Genomic DNA, 15,906 nt, shown 5'->3' with positions numbered 1-15,906 from the left:
ATAAATAAGCCATTTCAGGCAGAAGAAAATGATTCCTGAAAGAATAAGACTTTTATCCTATATTTCATAAAGTGTTTTAATAAAATAAGGATAACAAGTAATCAAAAATGAAGTCATAATAAGTTAATTAGACGCATTTATTAGACATAGAAGTGGCTGAAACAAACTAATCTGATCTTGTGAGGTAGTAGAAATAAGAATTTTTTGAGGAGACTATTCCAGTCTTTTGGGGTAAGATTCCATGTAGTGCTGTTAATAGTTCACAGATCACTGCTTTGACACCCAAACTATAAAACCTAGAGGGGAGTCTACGCCAAGGACTTATTCAGTGTGCCTACTTTCTGCCAACCACTGTGCTATGACTATCTCTTCATTTTGCAAGCATTTATAAATTATCATGGACAAACAATTTAGTAGTTAATAAAATTAACACTTCTCCTAACAAAGGCCTTTATCACTGTTCCAGAGACAACTGTGACAATGCAGACACTGATTTCAAATATTTTTAGAGAAACTACTAGCCAAGAATTAAGTTAAAATGCACTAAATATAGGGGAAGGCAATAACGAGAACAGCTTAAAAAAAAAGAAAAAAATTAAGGGGTACAGTGGTTGGAATAGCAATAAAAATAGTGTTTTGCCCCTGGAGACTCTTTTACTGTAGCAGAAATGGGAAAGCACATTACAGAAAAGGCTGAGATCTTGAAGATCTGTAAAATACATTATCCAATACTGCTTCATATTACTTTCCTAATTCTCAAAAGCTCTAAACCAAAGTCAAACAACTTGGTATTTCTTGTTAAGAAAATACTCCCCTGTCCTTCCAACTCAGAAATGATTAGGTGGACATACAGATTCAAATCCCCACTATCCACCATTTCATTAGTTCTTTCTTTAAAGAAGCACTTACGCCTTGCTCTTTTCATCTCCAAAGAAATCAGTCAACACTCTAGTAAACTACTATACTACTTCAACATAAGTAATAAATAAAATTCTTGCTAGAATTTATGAGTTAAACTTACACTTTAGATTTTTCTAATATAAATTGTCAGGTAAAATCACCAAACCAAAAAAATTAACATAATTCTGAGAATTAAGAGAACTTGAAGGCTCTATGTCTACATTATAGTGTTCATATAACATCCAAACTGGGACAGTTTGAGAAAGAGAGTACTAATAACAATTATGCCATGAAAACGTGTATCTGGACTGTCTGAACAAATCAGGATATAAGGTGACTCTATTTACAATGGAAGTTAATAAAAGGTACAGATGCTAACAATTAGGCATGTAGAAAACAAAAGCCACAAGGGAGTTCTCTAGAATTGCAGAATGGTGCTTTTCCAGACTTTAGTCCTCTCTGTTAATAAAAGATACGATACTTAATGTTTTCAAATCACAGTACTCTCATATCTTTTACATTCTCAATACCCTTTAATATCACAGCAAATATTACTAGATGTCATCACTTCCAATGGGAAGCAGTACTGTAAACAGTCAAGGCACTCAAGAGTTCAACCTGTTGTTCAAGCATTATTACATTGTATTGGGCCAGATAATTAACTCAGCCTCAGTTTCTTCATCTGAAAAGTAAGGATAATAATAAAGCTACTGTTTTAGAGTTTCTATGAGGTTAGAATACAAGAACATTAATAAACTATTTAGAACAGCATTGAGCATATGCCAAAATAAGTAGTAAATATCTTCACGACCATAAGTATGAATCTTAATATTACCAAACATGAATAACATGCTGTCCAGTAACATTTAACTGGCTGATTATTTTAAATGATTATAATAACATTCATTACAAATATCTTGTCTATAGCTGTTTGCCTTCTTTTAGTTTGAGTATCCTAGGGGGACCATGAAACTACATTTATAAAAAACAGTTGCCTAATAGTTATATTTTGCATAAGGACACAGAATCAGAGGTTAAGTAAACTGTCCAGGATTACATATAATATTACATACATGTATAGCTAGTTGGGCAGCATTAGGAGTTGAATCCATAACTGCTTAATTACAAAGCCCATATTCTTTACACTTAACTACCACAGAAGATGTTTCTTTCCAATAATAGTCTAATTTATCAGTATTTCTAAAAATATCCAGTTATTAGGCCACAATAACCATAATGAAAAAAATAAAAGCTTAAGATATTATGGTGATATTCAGACCATATAATGTAGGTATTCATTAGAGTGGATAAAGTTTAAGACAGAATGGCTAAGATAGGAATTTACAGACATAACTATAATCAGCTGGTTTCCACTCCAGTTATCCCTAACATCTCAGATCAGAGCATTTGAGAGATATATGTGACTCATACAAATACTATTTTTATTATTACCTTCAAAGAGTCAATCTTTCTCAAGGTCATATAGCACTAGTGATAGACCTGAGAGAAAACAGCAGTCTCCTTCATCTTCTCTCCGCTATGTTTTCCACTTCACCATACTACCTGGGATCTTATTACTACACAAATTTTCTTTAATGTTTTCTTTAAATATTACTGTGTCAGAAAAGAAAGAAGTTTTGCCATACTAAGTTATTAAATACTCCACAAAAACACATTGACTCAATGATTTAAAGTTAAATTTTGGGTTCCCTAAAGAATTTCAGGCAGGAGCCTCTTTTTCTTATTTAAAAGTGTACGTATATATACGCACCCACACACTGAATTCCTGTTAACTTTTATATATAAAAATACGTAGGTATGTGTCTCACTTTCACTTTTCACCTTCCTGCACTGCAGAAGCAAATGGCAACCCACTCCAGTGTTCTTGCCTGGAGAATCCCAGGGACGGGGAGCCTGGTGGGCTGCCGTCTATGAGGTCGCACAGAGTCAGACACAACTGAAGTGACTCAGCAGTAGCAGCAGCAGTATAGTTTTAAAACAACATACTAATGAAAATGAGTTCAACCTCCTATGGGTTAGCTTTGCTCTTTTTAAGCCATGTGACATAATACAAATTGGGTCTTCTGGCAGAAATGTGCTATGGAAAAAATTGGAAAGGATGAGTTTATGAATGGATGATTACAAATCTATTCCTATTTTGGATAAACAACCAGAAGAAACTGTCCTTCTGATGATGAGTCAGTAAAAGCTATCATGATCTACATAACCCAATACATTTGGAAATAACCCTATGTGCAATGCAGTGCTTTGTACATTAGATTTACAACTTAAGACATTGCATTGAAAAAATAAATAAGCAATTCTAAAAAACTCAAGCCTGCTTTTAGTTTATTAAAATGAATAAATTCTGGGATAAAACAACAAGCCTCACCTGTCAGGAAAGGAGAAGACTGGTGAGAGAGAGACAGGCAAAGAAGGAAATCCCAGAAGGTTCCCTGCTGCCTGTGAGATGAGGAAAGATAGAGAGGCTTGTGGGAGAGGGAACCCAGAGACAGAAACCTCAAAAGGTTTCTCACTATCTCTTAGAGTAACAGAATTAGCTGGTAAACTGTTAAGAAAAAAACTTAATTAGTGAATAACAGCTTATTTAAAAAAATACATTTTTACTAGATGGGCACAGAAGCATGACCTTCTAACTACCTGCCAAAAAACCAGACAGCCTAACCCTAACCACTTTTACTCTGTATATCTGACATTTCCACTAAGAAAAGCCTGGATTTAAGCTTTAGGTCATTTAAAAACCCAGCCTCTTTTTCCCAGAAACCTCAAATACCCCTCCACTTACCCCCCAAACAACTGAACTCTCTGTACTACTTCTGATCATGACACCCTTTTTAAAACTGCAAAGATGTCTTTGGGTTTATCAACTACTATTTAGAAAGGGAGGAAAACAGTCAAGTTGTAAATACATACTCAATGTAGATCTGGAAAGTAAAGTGTTGTGGGGTCTAAACAGAATTAAGGTAAGGGTGTGACTATATTTGGTATTAAAAAAAAAGTTCAAGTCTGTTACAGACTAGGCTGAAACACTGTTCAAACTTGCTTTTAAGATATGTTATCCTACTTTCTGAAGACCAAAGAAAACAAGTAAGAAAGAAAAAAACAAAAGCCCTTTGAACTGTTTCTTTCTGTTCACTCAGAGTGTAAACAAGGCCTAAGCAGCCACTGCACTGCAGTGAGGCTACAAGGTCTATTTTTAACTAAAAAATTATTTCCTCTCTCAGATTTTCTTAGGGCCCAGAGTTTTACCTTAAGCACTGGACTAACAAGTTTACTTTGGCAATACTTATGCTTAAGCACCTTAACTCACCCTTAAATCAGTCCTCTGAAAATGACAAACTCTTTGGAAAACGCTGTTCTGAAGAAGGGGAGGGTTAGCTAGCTGCAGGGTGCCCTCTTGTGGCCCAGAGGAGTGACTGGACTCTTTTTCTGCATCTGAAGAGCACAGCATTGGATGGAGTGAGTCTCATGAAGGTCTACCAAAGTAAAATAATCTCCAGGAGCAAGCAGTTAATTACACATCTTAGGTCTGTTCATGGTTCTTTTCTATTATCAAAGTCCACACTACGTTAGTACTACAGAACATGACAAATCAAAAATGTGACAAGAGTTTTCATAATCAATTAAAGTTTTCTAAATATTCATTTAGGTATATGGAAAACTAAGTATTTTTGACGCCTTAAATTATGTAATGATGAGGTTAAATGGGATGCCCCAAGGAAAATCATAAAACAGGACTGATAAAATCCAAAGTATTAGGAGTGCTCACTGTGTGCTAGTCATTCAAAGCCAACAATCTACAGAGAAGACTAACATAAAATGAATAAACTGTAACCAGTATTATAATAAAAGTATGTATAAAGATCCATGAGAAGTCAGATGAAGTAATTAATTTTACTGCAAACAGCAAACAGATAAAGAGCCTTTTTTCAGTAGAGTCCTGCAGAGGATTAGAAGTTTATTAAGCAAACAATGAACAAGGAGAAATTTTTGTGAGAGAATAGTGAACAATTAAGTGTGACTAAAGCAAACATAGCATACATATATAAAACAGCAGGACAAAGATCAAGGAGAGCTCTTTTCTGATCAAAGTTATTAAGGTCCATTACTAAAATATGACATTATCTAACCAGGTCAATCAAATCAACTAGACACAATAACCCCACTAACATTACTGCTAAAAGTTAAAAAAAAAAGGCTGAGATTTCCACAACCATAGATTTTAAAAGCCCACATCATCTGGAAGATATCGCCACTATTTTCAAAAGATTTACAGTTAATAAACAAGTTTCAATGGCTCAAAGACTCAAAGTGAGATACACATCCTTAGTATTCATAAATATTTACCTCTCCCATTCCCCGAGATTCTAATGCAAGAGCTTGAAAATCATGATTCATTTCATCCACAGATCAAACCTGTTGAATAACAAAAACAAAATTAGAAAAAAAAAATCTTAGACTGCATCAACTATTTTTATATTATATTCTGCTATTACTGATGTTACAGGATGAGCTGAGATGGACAAGAATACGCTTCTCTATAAAGACAGGTTTTCCTAAATAGAGCACCATAGCAATCAACACTAAAATCTGTGGGAAAACCAGGAGGTTCAAGGGTTCTTGGATTATTCTGGGTGCCAAAAGAAATCGCTACTAGTTTCTTAAGCAAAGGAATACATGGGAAGTAAAGAACAGAAAAAGTGAGCTCAAGTACTACAATACAGTTATCTTTTTTGTGTGTGGCTGTGCCATGAGGCATGTGGGATCTTAGTTTCCAGATCAGGGATTGAACCCTGAGCCCCTGCAGTGGAAGCAGAGTCTTAACCAGCCCAGAATCTTCCCTGCACCATCAGGGAAGTCCCAACAGTTATCTTCTTTTTTAAAAAATGTTGTAGTTCCTATTAAAAAATTATTACTTTGTACTACTTTTATCAGTTTTCAAAATTTCTCAGAATTTTATTATTTATAGATCTTATACCAATGATAAATTAATCAGCTTTGATGTTTTTTAATGTTCAAAAGTTCCCTTAAAAACAATTCCTTTCCCTACAATTAGCAAAACAGCATGGAAATGGCACAAAAATAAAAACAGAGATGAATGGAACAGAATAAAGAGCCCAGAAATAAATTAATGCACTTATAGCCAATTAATCTTCAACAAAGGAGGCAAGAGTACACAATGGAAAGAAGACAGTCTCTTTAACAAGCTGGGAAAACTGGACAGTTAGTTACACATGAAACAATGAGGTTAGAATATTATCTCACATCACATAAAAAATGAGCTAAAAATGGATTAAAGACCTAAATGTAAGACTTGAAACCATAAAACTCTTGGAAGAGAACATTGGCAGAACACTCTGACATAAATCGCAGCAGTATTTTTTCGATCTGTCTCCTAAGACAAAATAAAAGCAGAAATAAACAAATGGGATCTAATTTAAAGCTTTTTGTACAGGAAAATCGACAAACTGCAAAGACAACCAACAGAATGGGAGAAAAATATTTGCAAATAATATGACTGACAAGGGGTTAATAGCCAAAACAAACAGCTCATAAACCACACATAAAAAAACACCAGAACTCACCCCCTGCAAAAAAAAAAAAGAAACCTACACCTCAAATCAAATAATGGGCAGAAGACCTAAACAGACATTTTTCCAAAGAAGGAATACAGATGGTTAACAGGCACATGAAGAGATTCTCAATACCACCAATTATTAGAAAAATGCAAATCAAAATGAGATATCACCTCACAATTATCAGAATGGCTGTCATCAAAAAATCTAGAAATAACAAATGTTGGAGAGGATATGGAGAAAAGGGAAGCTTTGTACACTGTTGGTGGAAACGTAAACTGGTACAGCTGCCACTAGGGAAAACAGTATGTTGGTTCCTCAAAACACTAAAAATAGAACCACCATATGATCCAGCAATTCCACTCCTGGGTATCTAACTAGAAAATACTAATTTGAAAAGATACAGGTATCCCAATGTTCACAGAAGCACTATTTACAACAGCCAAAACATGGAAGCAACCCAAATGCCTATCAACACATAAATGGATTAAAAACATGTAGTGTTCGGACACAATGGAATATTACTCAATCATAAAAAGAACAAAATTCTGCCATTTGCAGCAATGTAGATGAACCTGAGAGTATTATGCTTAGTCAAATAAGTCACAGAAAGTATTGCATGATATCACTTATATGTGAAATTTAAAAAATAATACAAATGAATATATATGCAAAGCAGAAACAAGCTCACAAACTATTGGTTACCAAAAGAAAGGGGGGGATGCAAATTAGGGGTGTAAGATTAAGAGATACAAACTACTATGTATAAAATAGATAAGCAACAAGGATATACTGTACAGCACAGGCAATCAGTCATTATTTTGTAATAACTTTCAATGGAGTATAATTTATAAAAATAATCAATCACTATGCTGTACACCTGAAAATAATAATGTAAATCAACCATAATTTAAAACAATAACTCTTCTCCCTTCTCCTCAAACTAAAACTAAGCATATTTTTCTTTTTCCATTTCTAACAGTTTAAACTGCTTTTTACCATTCATGTGACAATGTGTTCTTAAGTCACAGTCTCTTTGCCTCCTAATGTTAAGTACCGCTGGAGAAAACGACTCAAAACTGAAGCCACTACAAATTCACAGCCTTCCAACTTTGGAGCCTTACAACGTAATCCTATTTAGTATTTTTCCCAGTCAGTTCTCTCTCTTTATAATTCCATAGTATTTGATATTACAGTGCACTTCCTCTCCTTACAAGATAAGGCTGTTCTGATGTTAGGCATTCTCTTACAATTCTTTTTACTTTCTTATGTGTCTAGTTACTTCTTCTCAGGCTTCTTCACAAACTCCTATTTGTCTACTCAACTCAAAAATGTCAAGTGTTCCTCAAAATTCTATTCTTTAGCCCAAGCAATCTCATCCACTCTAAGTGCTTTGATACTTAAATGATATATGCACAGGACTTCACTCCCAGTTTGTATTTATAAACCAAATCACTCTCCTCTTCAGCATTTCCAAGTATTTCCTTTCTTCCATTCCCTGGAGGTACCATAGGAAATTCCAATCTTACTCTTCTGTATTCTGCACTTATAAATTATTTCCTTTCTTACACCAATATCTAATCACTAAAGTCAACCTCCTTATTTAAATCTAATTTTCAGTTGTCTGGTTGGTCAGACCACCACCATCTCTTGCAATATTCTATCTTCCCACCCTACAATCTAATCTCCAAAATGTTATAAGCTACCATTTTTCTAAATTGTACTCTGACCATATGAATCTCATATTTTAATCCTTAACTTCTCCTTAATGTGGCTTAAAAGGAGAGAGAACTGGATTCAAATTATAGTTCTGACAGGTGGTAGTTCTGTAACTCTAAACAACTAACCTAATTATTTTTTCTCAATTTCTGCATGGAAAAATAGCAGCAGCAGCTTCCACAAAGCACGCTGTGAAAAGTTAATTAGGTAACATAAAACAAAAGTCTGGTTACGTAAGCATTCAAAAGTTAGCTATTAGTTAATTCTTCAATTGTTTCATCAAATGGTACGTGAACAACGGGATGCCCATATGCAAAAATATGAACTTCAACACACAGCATGATATAAAAATTAACTCAAAATGGATCATACACCTAACTGCAACACTTAACATTATCAAACTTCTAGGAAAACAGCAAAGCTGTGTGATCCTGCATTTGGTAGTGAGTTTTTAGATCAATATCAAAAGCAGAGTCCACAAAAGAAAAGGCTATGTCTAAAAACTTGACGTCAGCAATAAAAAAAAAGTTCTACAAAAGACAGTGATAAAGAGAAAGAAAAAACAAACTACAGATAGGAGGAAAATATCTGCAAATCATGTCAGATACAGGATTTGTGTCCAAGATATACTTAAAACTCTTTAAGAGAAGAGAACAAACAACCCAATTAAAAAATGGGCAGATCTAAACAGGTATTACATCAAAGAAGATACATAGAAGATATATGGATAGCAAATAAGCCATCCTTTTTTCTTAACGTGCTAGAAGAGCTGAATTCATTAACAGTTCTTAGAAAGTGATAACTTTATTCATCCTTCCATTAATAAGCTTTTACTGGGCATATTCAATGTGCAAGATTTTATAGAGAAAAGAATGAATTAAAATATGGTCACTGTCCTCAACGAATTTAAATCAGTCACAGTTTCTGGTAATTGGAAGAGTAGCTCCTATCAGGCCAAACCCTCTTGCTTTTAACTCTGGACAAATGGGCTTTCCTGGTGGCAGTGGTAAAGAAGCCACTTGCCAATGCAGGAGACGTGGGTTCAATCTCTGGGTCAGAAATCTCCTGGAAAAGAAAAGGGTAATCCACTCCAGTGTTCTTGCCTGGGAAATCCCACAGACAGAGGAGCCTGGCAGGCTATACTCCATGGGGTCACAAGAGTTGGACGTGACTTAGTAAATAAACAACAACTGAAAAAAATATAAAAACAAATTGAAGGCAATGGAAAATAACAAACTGGAGGATAGTCTAGAACTGAATTTTGTGCATAAATTCAACTCAGATGTTTAAGCAATCCCTGGACTGCATTTGTGTGGGGCTGCCCACACAAGCAGCCCAATTATGGATAAAAGGACTAAGGAGAAACGTCTGTTGCTGATGTCCACAGAAGTTATGGAAATTTGGCGTTTGAGTTCCATGAGAACAAAAAAAATCATAAAGACTAAAACACAATCCAAAATCACTAGACACCTAAAAAAACAGGAATGTGTGACCTTGACTAAGGAAAAAGTCAACTAATAAAAGACCAACCCCAAGATGACCTAGAGGTTAGAATTAGCAAAGATCTTAAAATAACTATTATAACTCTGCTCAAAGATGAAAGGAAAAACACACTAATAAATGAGAAAATAAATTCCAGCATAAAGAAAAAAGCAAAACTATAAACAATCAAATGGACCTTCTAAAACTGAAAAATATCTTTTAAAAATTTCACTGGATGCACTTAACAGTTGCTGTTGTTCAGTTGCTAAGTTGTGTCCAACTCTGTGTGACCCCATAGACTGCAGCACACCAGGCTTCCCTGTCCTGCACTATCTCCCACAGTTTGCTTAAACTCAGGTCCATTAAGTTGGTGATGCTATTCAACCATGCTATCCATCTCATCTTCTGTCACCCCCTTCTCCTGCTGCCCTCAACCATTCACAGCATCAGGGTCTTTTCCAGTGAGTCAGTTCTTCATATCAGGTGGCTAAAGAACTGGAGCTTCAGCATCAGTCCTTCCAGTGAATATTCAGGGTTGATTTCCTTTAGGACTGATAGCTGATCACTTAATAGTAAGTTGAAAATAAAAAGTGAATTTGAACACAGATCAATAGTGATTTCCAATCTGACAAGAAGGGGGGAAAAAAGGAAAGAGAAACAATTAATGAAGTGGAAAAATTACTTGAAGAAATAATGGCCAGAAATCCCCTCATATATGATGAAAGCAAAATTTACAGATTCACGATGTTCAATGAACTCCACGCAAAATAAACAGGAAAAATAAAAACAAAACCTGGCCCCTATGCACTGAAAAGTAATAAACAAAGAGAAAATCCTGAAGGCAGACAGAGAAAAAAATTACAAAATGGGGAAAAATGATGAATGACCACTGATTTCACACTAGAAGCAATGGGAACCAGAATAAAAAGGATCAGACTTTAGAGGGCTGAAAGAAGAAAAAATGCTAACCTAGAATTTTTCTCTGGTGAAAATATCCTTTAAGAATAAAGGCTAAAAGACATTTATAGATAAAAAGGAAAAAACTTGCTAAACAGATTTCCACCTCAGAAAGTCCTTTAAAACTTCTTAAGCTAAAGGGAAAGGATATCAGATGGAAATTCAGATCATCAGGAAGGAAGAGCACCAGAAATGCTAAGTACGTGCCTAAGTACAGAGGACTATTTTTTTCCTCTTTATCTCTTCAAAATATATATCCCCACTTAAGGCAAAAATTTCATTATGGGTTTGATAACAAAATAGTTAGATGAACTATTTACACATACATCCAACACCTAACTATAATAAATATCTCTAGCCACACCATCATGACACGGATTTAAAACAGAAGTTCAAGATCAAAGCACTCTTTTATCACCCAACTTCTACAGCTGGCCCTCAATATCCATCCACATCTGCATGTTTCACCAACCAGGGATCAAAAGTATGAAAAAAATTCCAGAGTTTCCAAAATCAAATTCCCTGAGGGCTGGCATCTATTTACATAACACTGACATTGTAACTGATATTGTAAGTAATCTAGAGATGATTTAAAGTACACTCCAGTGTGCACAAAGATTATATGCAAATACCACACCACTTTGCATAAGCAACTTGAGCATCTTCAGATGTTGGTATTGGGCTGGGGAGGCCCCTGGAACAATGCCCTGCAGATACTGATGAACAACTGAACATTCATAAATATATTTTGGAGGGACCACAATTATCTGATAAGTAAAGGGACTCTTGGACCATATTGTGTCCTACATTTCTGTCATGCAATCAAAGTTCTACATCTAACCATGAACAATTCACTCTAATGTCTAGCATGGTCTGCTCAAATCATCTTTGACTTCCACTGTTTCTTTAAAATTTCTTAAATTGGGGAAGGGTCCATTTTATTTTTTTGCAAGTGCTTCTTAAGAACTCCATACAGCACTAAACTCAGTGTCCTTTATAATCTGTTTTATATTTGTGATTTTACTTTCTCCTATACCATGTATGTTACAGACTTTGTATTTTCAGATCTCCCATCCCATTACAGCCTCAACTTCTTCCAAGCATTAACTGTTTCCCAAACCTAATGGCCAATCATCTGAAAGCTTCGGGATACTGCTAACATACTATCAGAAATCAAGTATTTTCAATCACCTTAAAGAGGTGTTCTAATTTCTTAGAAATGCTTCCATTTAAATCCCACCAATTTGACAATGCAGCCATATAACTCTGACTACATAATTTATGAACATACATTAAATGATATTAAGCCCTGAAGTCTGGGCTCAATACACAAATACCATACCAGTTGCAGGTATTAAAAAAAAAAAAAACTTCCATGTGACATCTTACTTATCTGTATCCTCTGAGAACAGACCGTCCTTATTAATTATTCTGCTAGGGCCAAAAAATATAAGATGCTTGTTTCTTAGGATGGAAATAGTTATAAAAATGGATTCATTATTCTGCAATCCTGAGGAAACCATTATGAATAAATTTTACACGTAAGACAATGTGTGTGCATGCTAAGTGGCTTCAGTCGTGTCCGACTCCTTGCAACCCCATGGACTGTAGCCCGCCAGGCTCCTCTGTCCGTGGGATTCTCCAGGCAAGAATACTGGAGTAGGTTGCCATTTCCTTCTCCAGGGTATCTTCCTGACCCAGGGATCAAACCCATGTCTCGTGAGCCTCCTGCACTGAAGGCAGATTCTTTACCGCTGAGCCACCAGGGAAGCTCCTAAGATGATGTGGTAGAGCACAAATAATACGTGATTTAGATTCAGAATACAGAGTTTTTTGAGTCTTAAATTCTGCCTAACCTCTAAATCTTATCTGTTGTGAAGATCAAATGTATCCAAAAGTGTTTTGTGAGTGATCAATAAAAAGTGCTCAACAAGTAACTAGTTGTTATTATTAAAAGCGTCATACATACTATTTCTGAAACTCTTAGGTTGCTCAATGTTTGTGTCTCTGGTACGAAGGCTTCTGTTAGTATTTCAGCCTCCTGCCTTGTTTTCAGGTTCAATACTACTTGACTTGGAACATATTACTTCTGACCTTTCTACTTAGGTTGCCTTTAATCTGCAGTAAACTGTAGCCTCAGATAACTATGGCAGATTTTTAAGAGTCAATAAGCTCTAAGAAGGAAACTACCTCTAACAAACACACATTCTAAAGTTTCAATGCTTTCTTAGGAAAGCAATTTGGTATCATATATATATATATATAGGTTCTTATCTCCTGAATCAGTCTCCCTTAATTTGAAAATCAATCTGAAGAATAAAACCTAAATATAAAAAGGTTTTATGTAGAAAAATGTTTGTAGTAGTGTTGCTTACAGATCCTAAAAGTATAAACTGCATAATTGTCTCAGTAAGTGACAAAACGCAAGTATAAATAAAGTACTGTGTAGCTGTTAACAATATTTGAGTTTGTAAGGAAATGCTTATGTTAATTATAGCAACGTTAAGAAAGAGCAAAAGGAAATATATCAATATCTGTACAGTCCTTAAGTGATCAGACAGAGCACACCAATTTTTCCATCTATTTTTATTTTATTACAATAAGCCTGTACAAAATACAAATGAGAGAAGACTTTTATTAAGGAAAAATAGGAAGAGACTTACATCTTCTCAGAAGTAAAAGCATCAGACCTTTACCAAAGTCCCCTTTTCACTTACTTTTACTTCTAAGTTTTCGTCGTGGTCCAAATATATGAGGTCGTAAGTTAAAGAGACTCTAGACTGAGAGATGTCTCTTAGTTCTACGGATCCACATACTTTTGTGGTGAATCATGCCCTAGTGCAGAGGTCAACTAATTTTTTCTGTAAAGAAACTGATGGACAGTATATATACATTTTAGGCTTTACAGGTCACACAGTCCCTCAGCTTCTCAAATGCATTTGTAGCACAAAAGCAGCCATGGACAATAAGAAAATGAATGAGCACAGATGTGTCCTAATAAAACTTTATTTATGAACAGTGAAGTCTGAATATCGTATTTTTTGATGTGTCACAAAATCTTATTCCCCTCCAACAATTAAAAATTCTAAAAGTCAATCCTGGAGAGCAGTTCAAACAAAAACAGGTGCTGGGCCAGATCTGATGTGTAGGCCAACCTTTGCTGACCTGAGCTTTACTGCATTTACTCTTGATTGCTCTACAAAACATCAAATGCAGACAATCCACTCTCAAATTCGAGCAAACCCAAAGTTAAGCATCAGAGCTTTGTTTTCAACCTTTCCATTTATACTATCCCCATGAACATTTTTATTTTAATAATGAATAAGGATTTCAGATTACATTTAAATGTAGGTGGTGTTATCATTTCCTTTCAATAATATGGGTAGGTTACAGGGAAAAGACTTTAAAACAAAACCCACAAAACAAGACTCAAGCTCAGCTTTTCAGTTTAGGGTGTTATTTATTTCAATCATGAGAAAGAGAATAGATGAGAAAGTGAGCAAAATAATGGGACAGAAAGAAAATAAACACTGTTTCAATTCTTCTGCAATAAACTCCATATTAAAATGAAGCTGCAGGAGCAGCAGGTCATACATATGCCACTAAGAAGGACTAAAATTTTTGCAAAACACCAAACTGTTATGTCGAACCACTATGTCTGCTGGAGTCAATTGAGGGCAAGGGAAAACAATCTGGATATAATGTAACAACTCTCCCCTGCATGGTTAGATGTAAGGGAGAAAGAAAACAACCCCTTTATTCCAACAAGCAATGGAGTAGCAGGCTCTCAGTTAGTTATGAGTCTTTAACACAACTGTCACAAAAGAATGTCTTATTAGGTTTTAAAAGTGAACAGTTTTAGCTAATTTTTCTGTGGAAAGCATTATTACTAATTATGTAAGAAAAACAGACAAAGTACCACAAACAACAACTTGGTTAAATTTTTTGAGTTTTCGTATGTACTAATGCACAAACCAAAGTTTACAAACAGTCTGTATATTGAACCAAAAATATACATTATTTTCTCAGGGAACATGTGATCCAATTCCTTCCCATATGCCTACCATAAAAAAGTGGAATAGGAAATGGCAACCCACTCCAGTATCCCTGCCTGGAAAGTTCCATAAACAGGAGAACCTGGTGGGCTACAGTGCATAGGGTCACAAAGAGTCAGATACAACTGAGAGACTGAGCACACCATAAAAAATAGGTTGGGGGGCAAAAACCATTTCAGTTCAGTTCAGTCACTCAATCGTGTCCAACTCTTTGCGACCCCATGAATTGCAGCACGCCAGACCTCCCTGTCCATCACCATTTCCCGGAGTTCACTCAGACTCACATTCGAGTCCGTGATGCCATCCAGCCATCTCATCCTCTGTCGTCCCCTTCTCCTCCTGCCCCCGATCCCTCCCAGCATCAGAGTGTTTTCCAATGAGTCAACCCTTCGCATGAGGCGGCCAAAGTACTGGAGCTTCAGCTTTAGCATCATTCCTTCCAAAGAAATCCCAGGGCTGATCTCCTTCAGAATGGACTGGTTGGATCTCCTTGCAGTCCAAGGGACTCTCAAGAGGCTTCTCCAACACCACAGTTCAAAAGCATCAATTGTTCGACGCTCAGCCTTCTTCACAGTCCGACTCTCACATCCATACATGACCACAGGAAAAATCACAGCCTGGACTAGATGGACCTTAGTCAGCAAAGTAATGTCTCTGCTTTTGAATATGCTGTCTAGGTTGCTCATAACTTTTCTTCCAAGGAGTAAGCGTCTTTTAATTTCATGGCTGCAGTCACCATCTGCAGTGATTTTGGAGCCCAAAAAAATAAAGTCTGACACTGTTTCCACTGTTTCCCCATCGATTTCCCATGAAGTGATGGGACCGGATGCCATGATCTTCTTTTTCTGAATGTTGAATTTTAAGCCAACTTTTTCACTCTCCTCTTTCACGTTCATCAAGAGGCTTTTTAGGTATTAAAGCACCAGCATATCATACTAATCACATTTTCACAGCATTATAATTAGTTCTATTTTAAAGCCATAGTAGTTATTAAACTCTGCAGTTAAAGGGGTGAGGAACTATCTTTGCCACCAAAATGCTCACTATATATTGAATGAAAAGATCATTTTAGGAAATGTAAATTCAGATCATGCATGCATGCTCAATTGCTTCAGTATGTCTGACTCTGTGTGACCCCAATGACCACAGCACACCAGGCTCCTCTGTCCATGTGATTCTCCAGACAACAATACCGG

At 35.8% G+C, this 15,906-nt stretch overlaps 1 protein-coding gene across 7 annotated transcripts in view; it reads right to left on the bottom strand.

The window, feature by feature from the left end:
- PUM2 (pumilio RNA binding family member 2) overlaps positions 1-15,906 on the bottom strand; it is a 121,953-nt gene that overhangs the window by 90,479 nt on the left and 15,568 nt on the right. For 5 of the 7 annotated variants that reach the window (XM_018055595.1, XM_018055596.1, XM_018055594.1 and 2 more), the window contains exon 2: positions 5,269-5,337. In XM_018055595.1, the coding sequence (XP_017911084.1) occupies positions 5,269-5,319 (51 nt within the window). In that variant the 5' untranslated portion in view covers positions 5,320-5,337. Of the gene's footprint in view, positions 1-4,231; positions 4,357-5,268; positions 5,344-15,906 lie in introns of those variants that run through there. The other 2 variants (XM_018055600.1, XM_018055601.1) reach the window with 2 other exon arrangements.

This window comes from Capra hircus, chromosome 11, assembly GCF_001704415.2.
Source record: "Capra hircus breed San Clemente chromosome 11, ASM170441v1, whole genome shotgun sequence".
Classification (NCBI taxonomy): domain Eukaryota; kingdom Metazoa; phylum Chordata; class Mammalia; order Artiodactyla; family Bovidae; genus Capra; species Capra hircus.
This window is presented reverse-complemented; position numbering and strand designations above follow the sequence as displayed.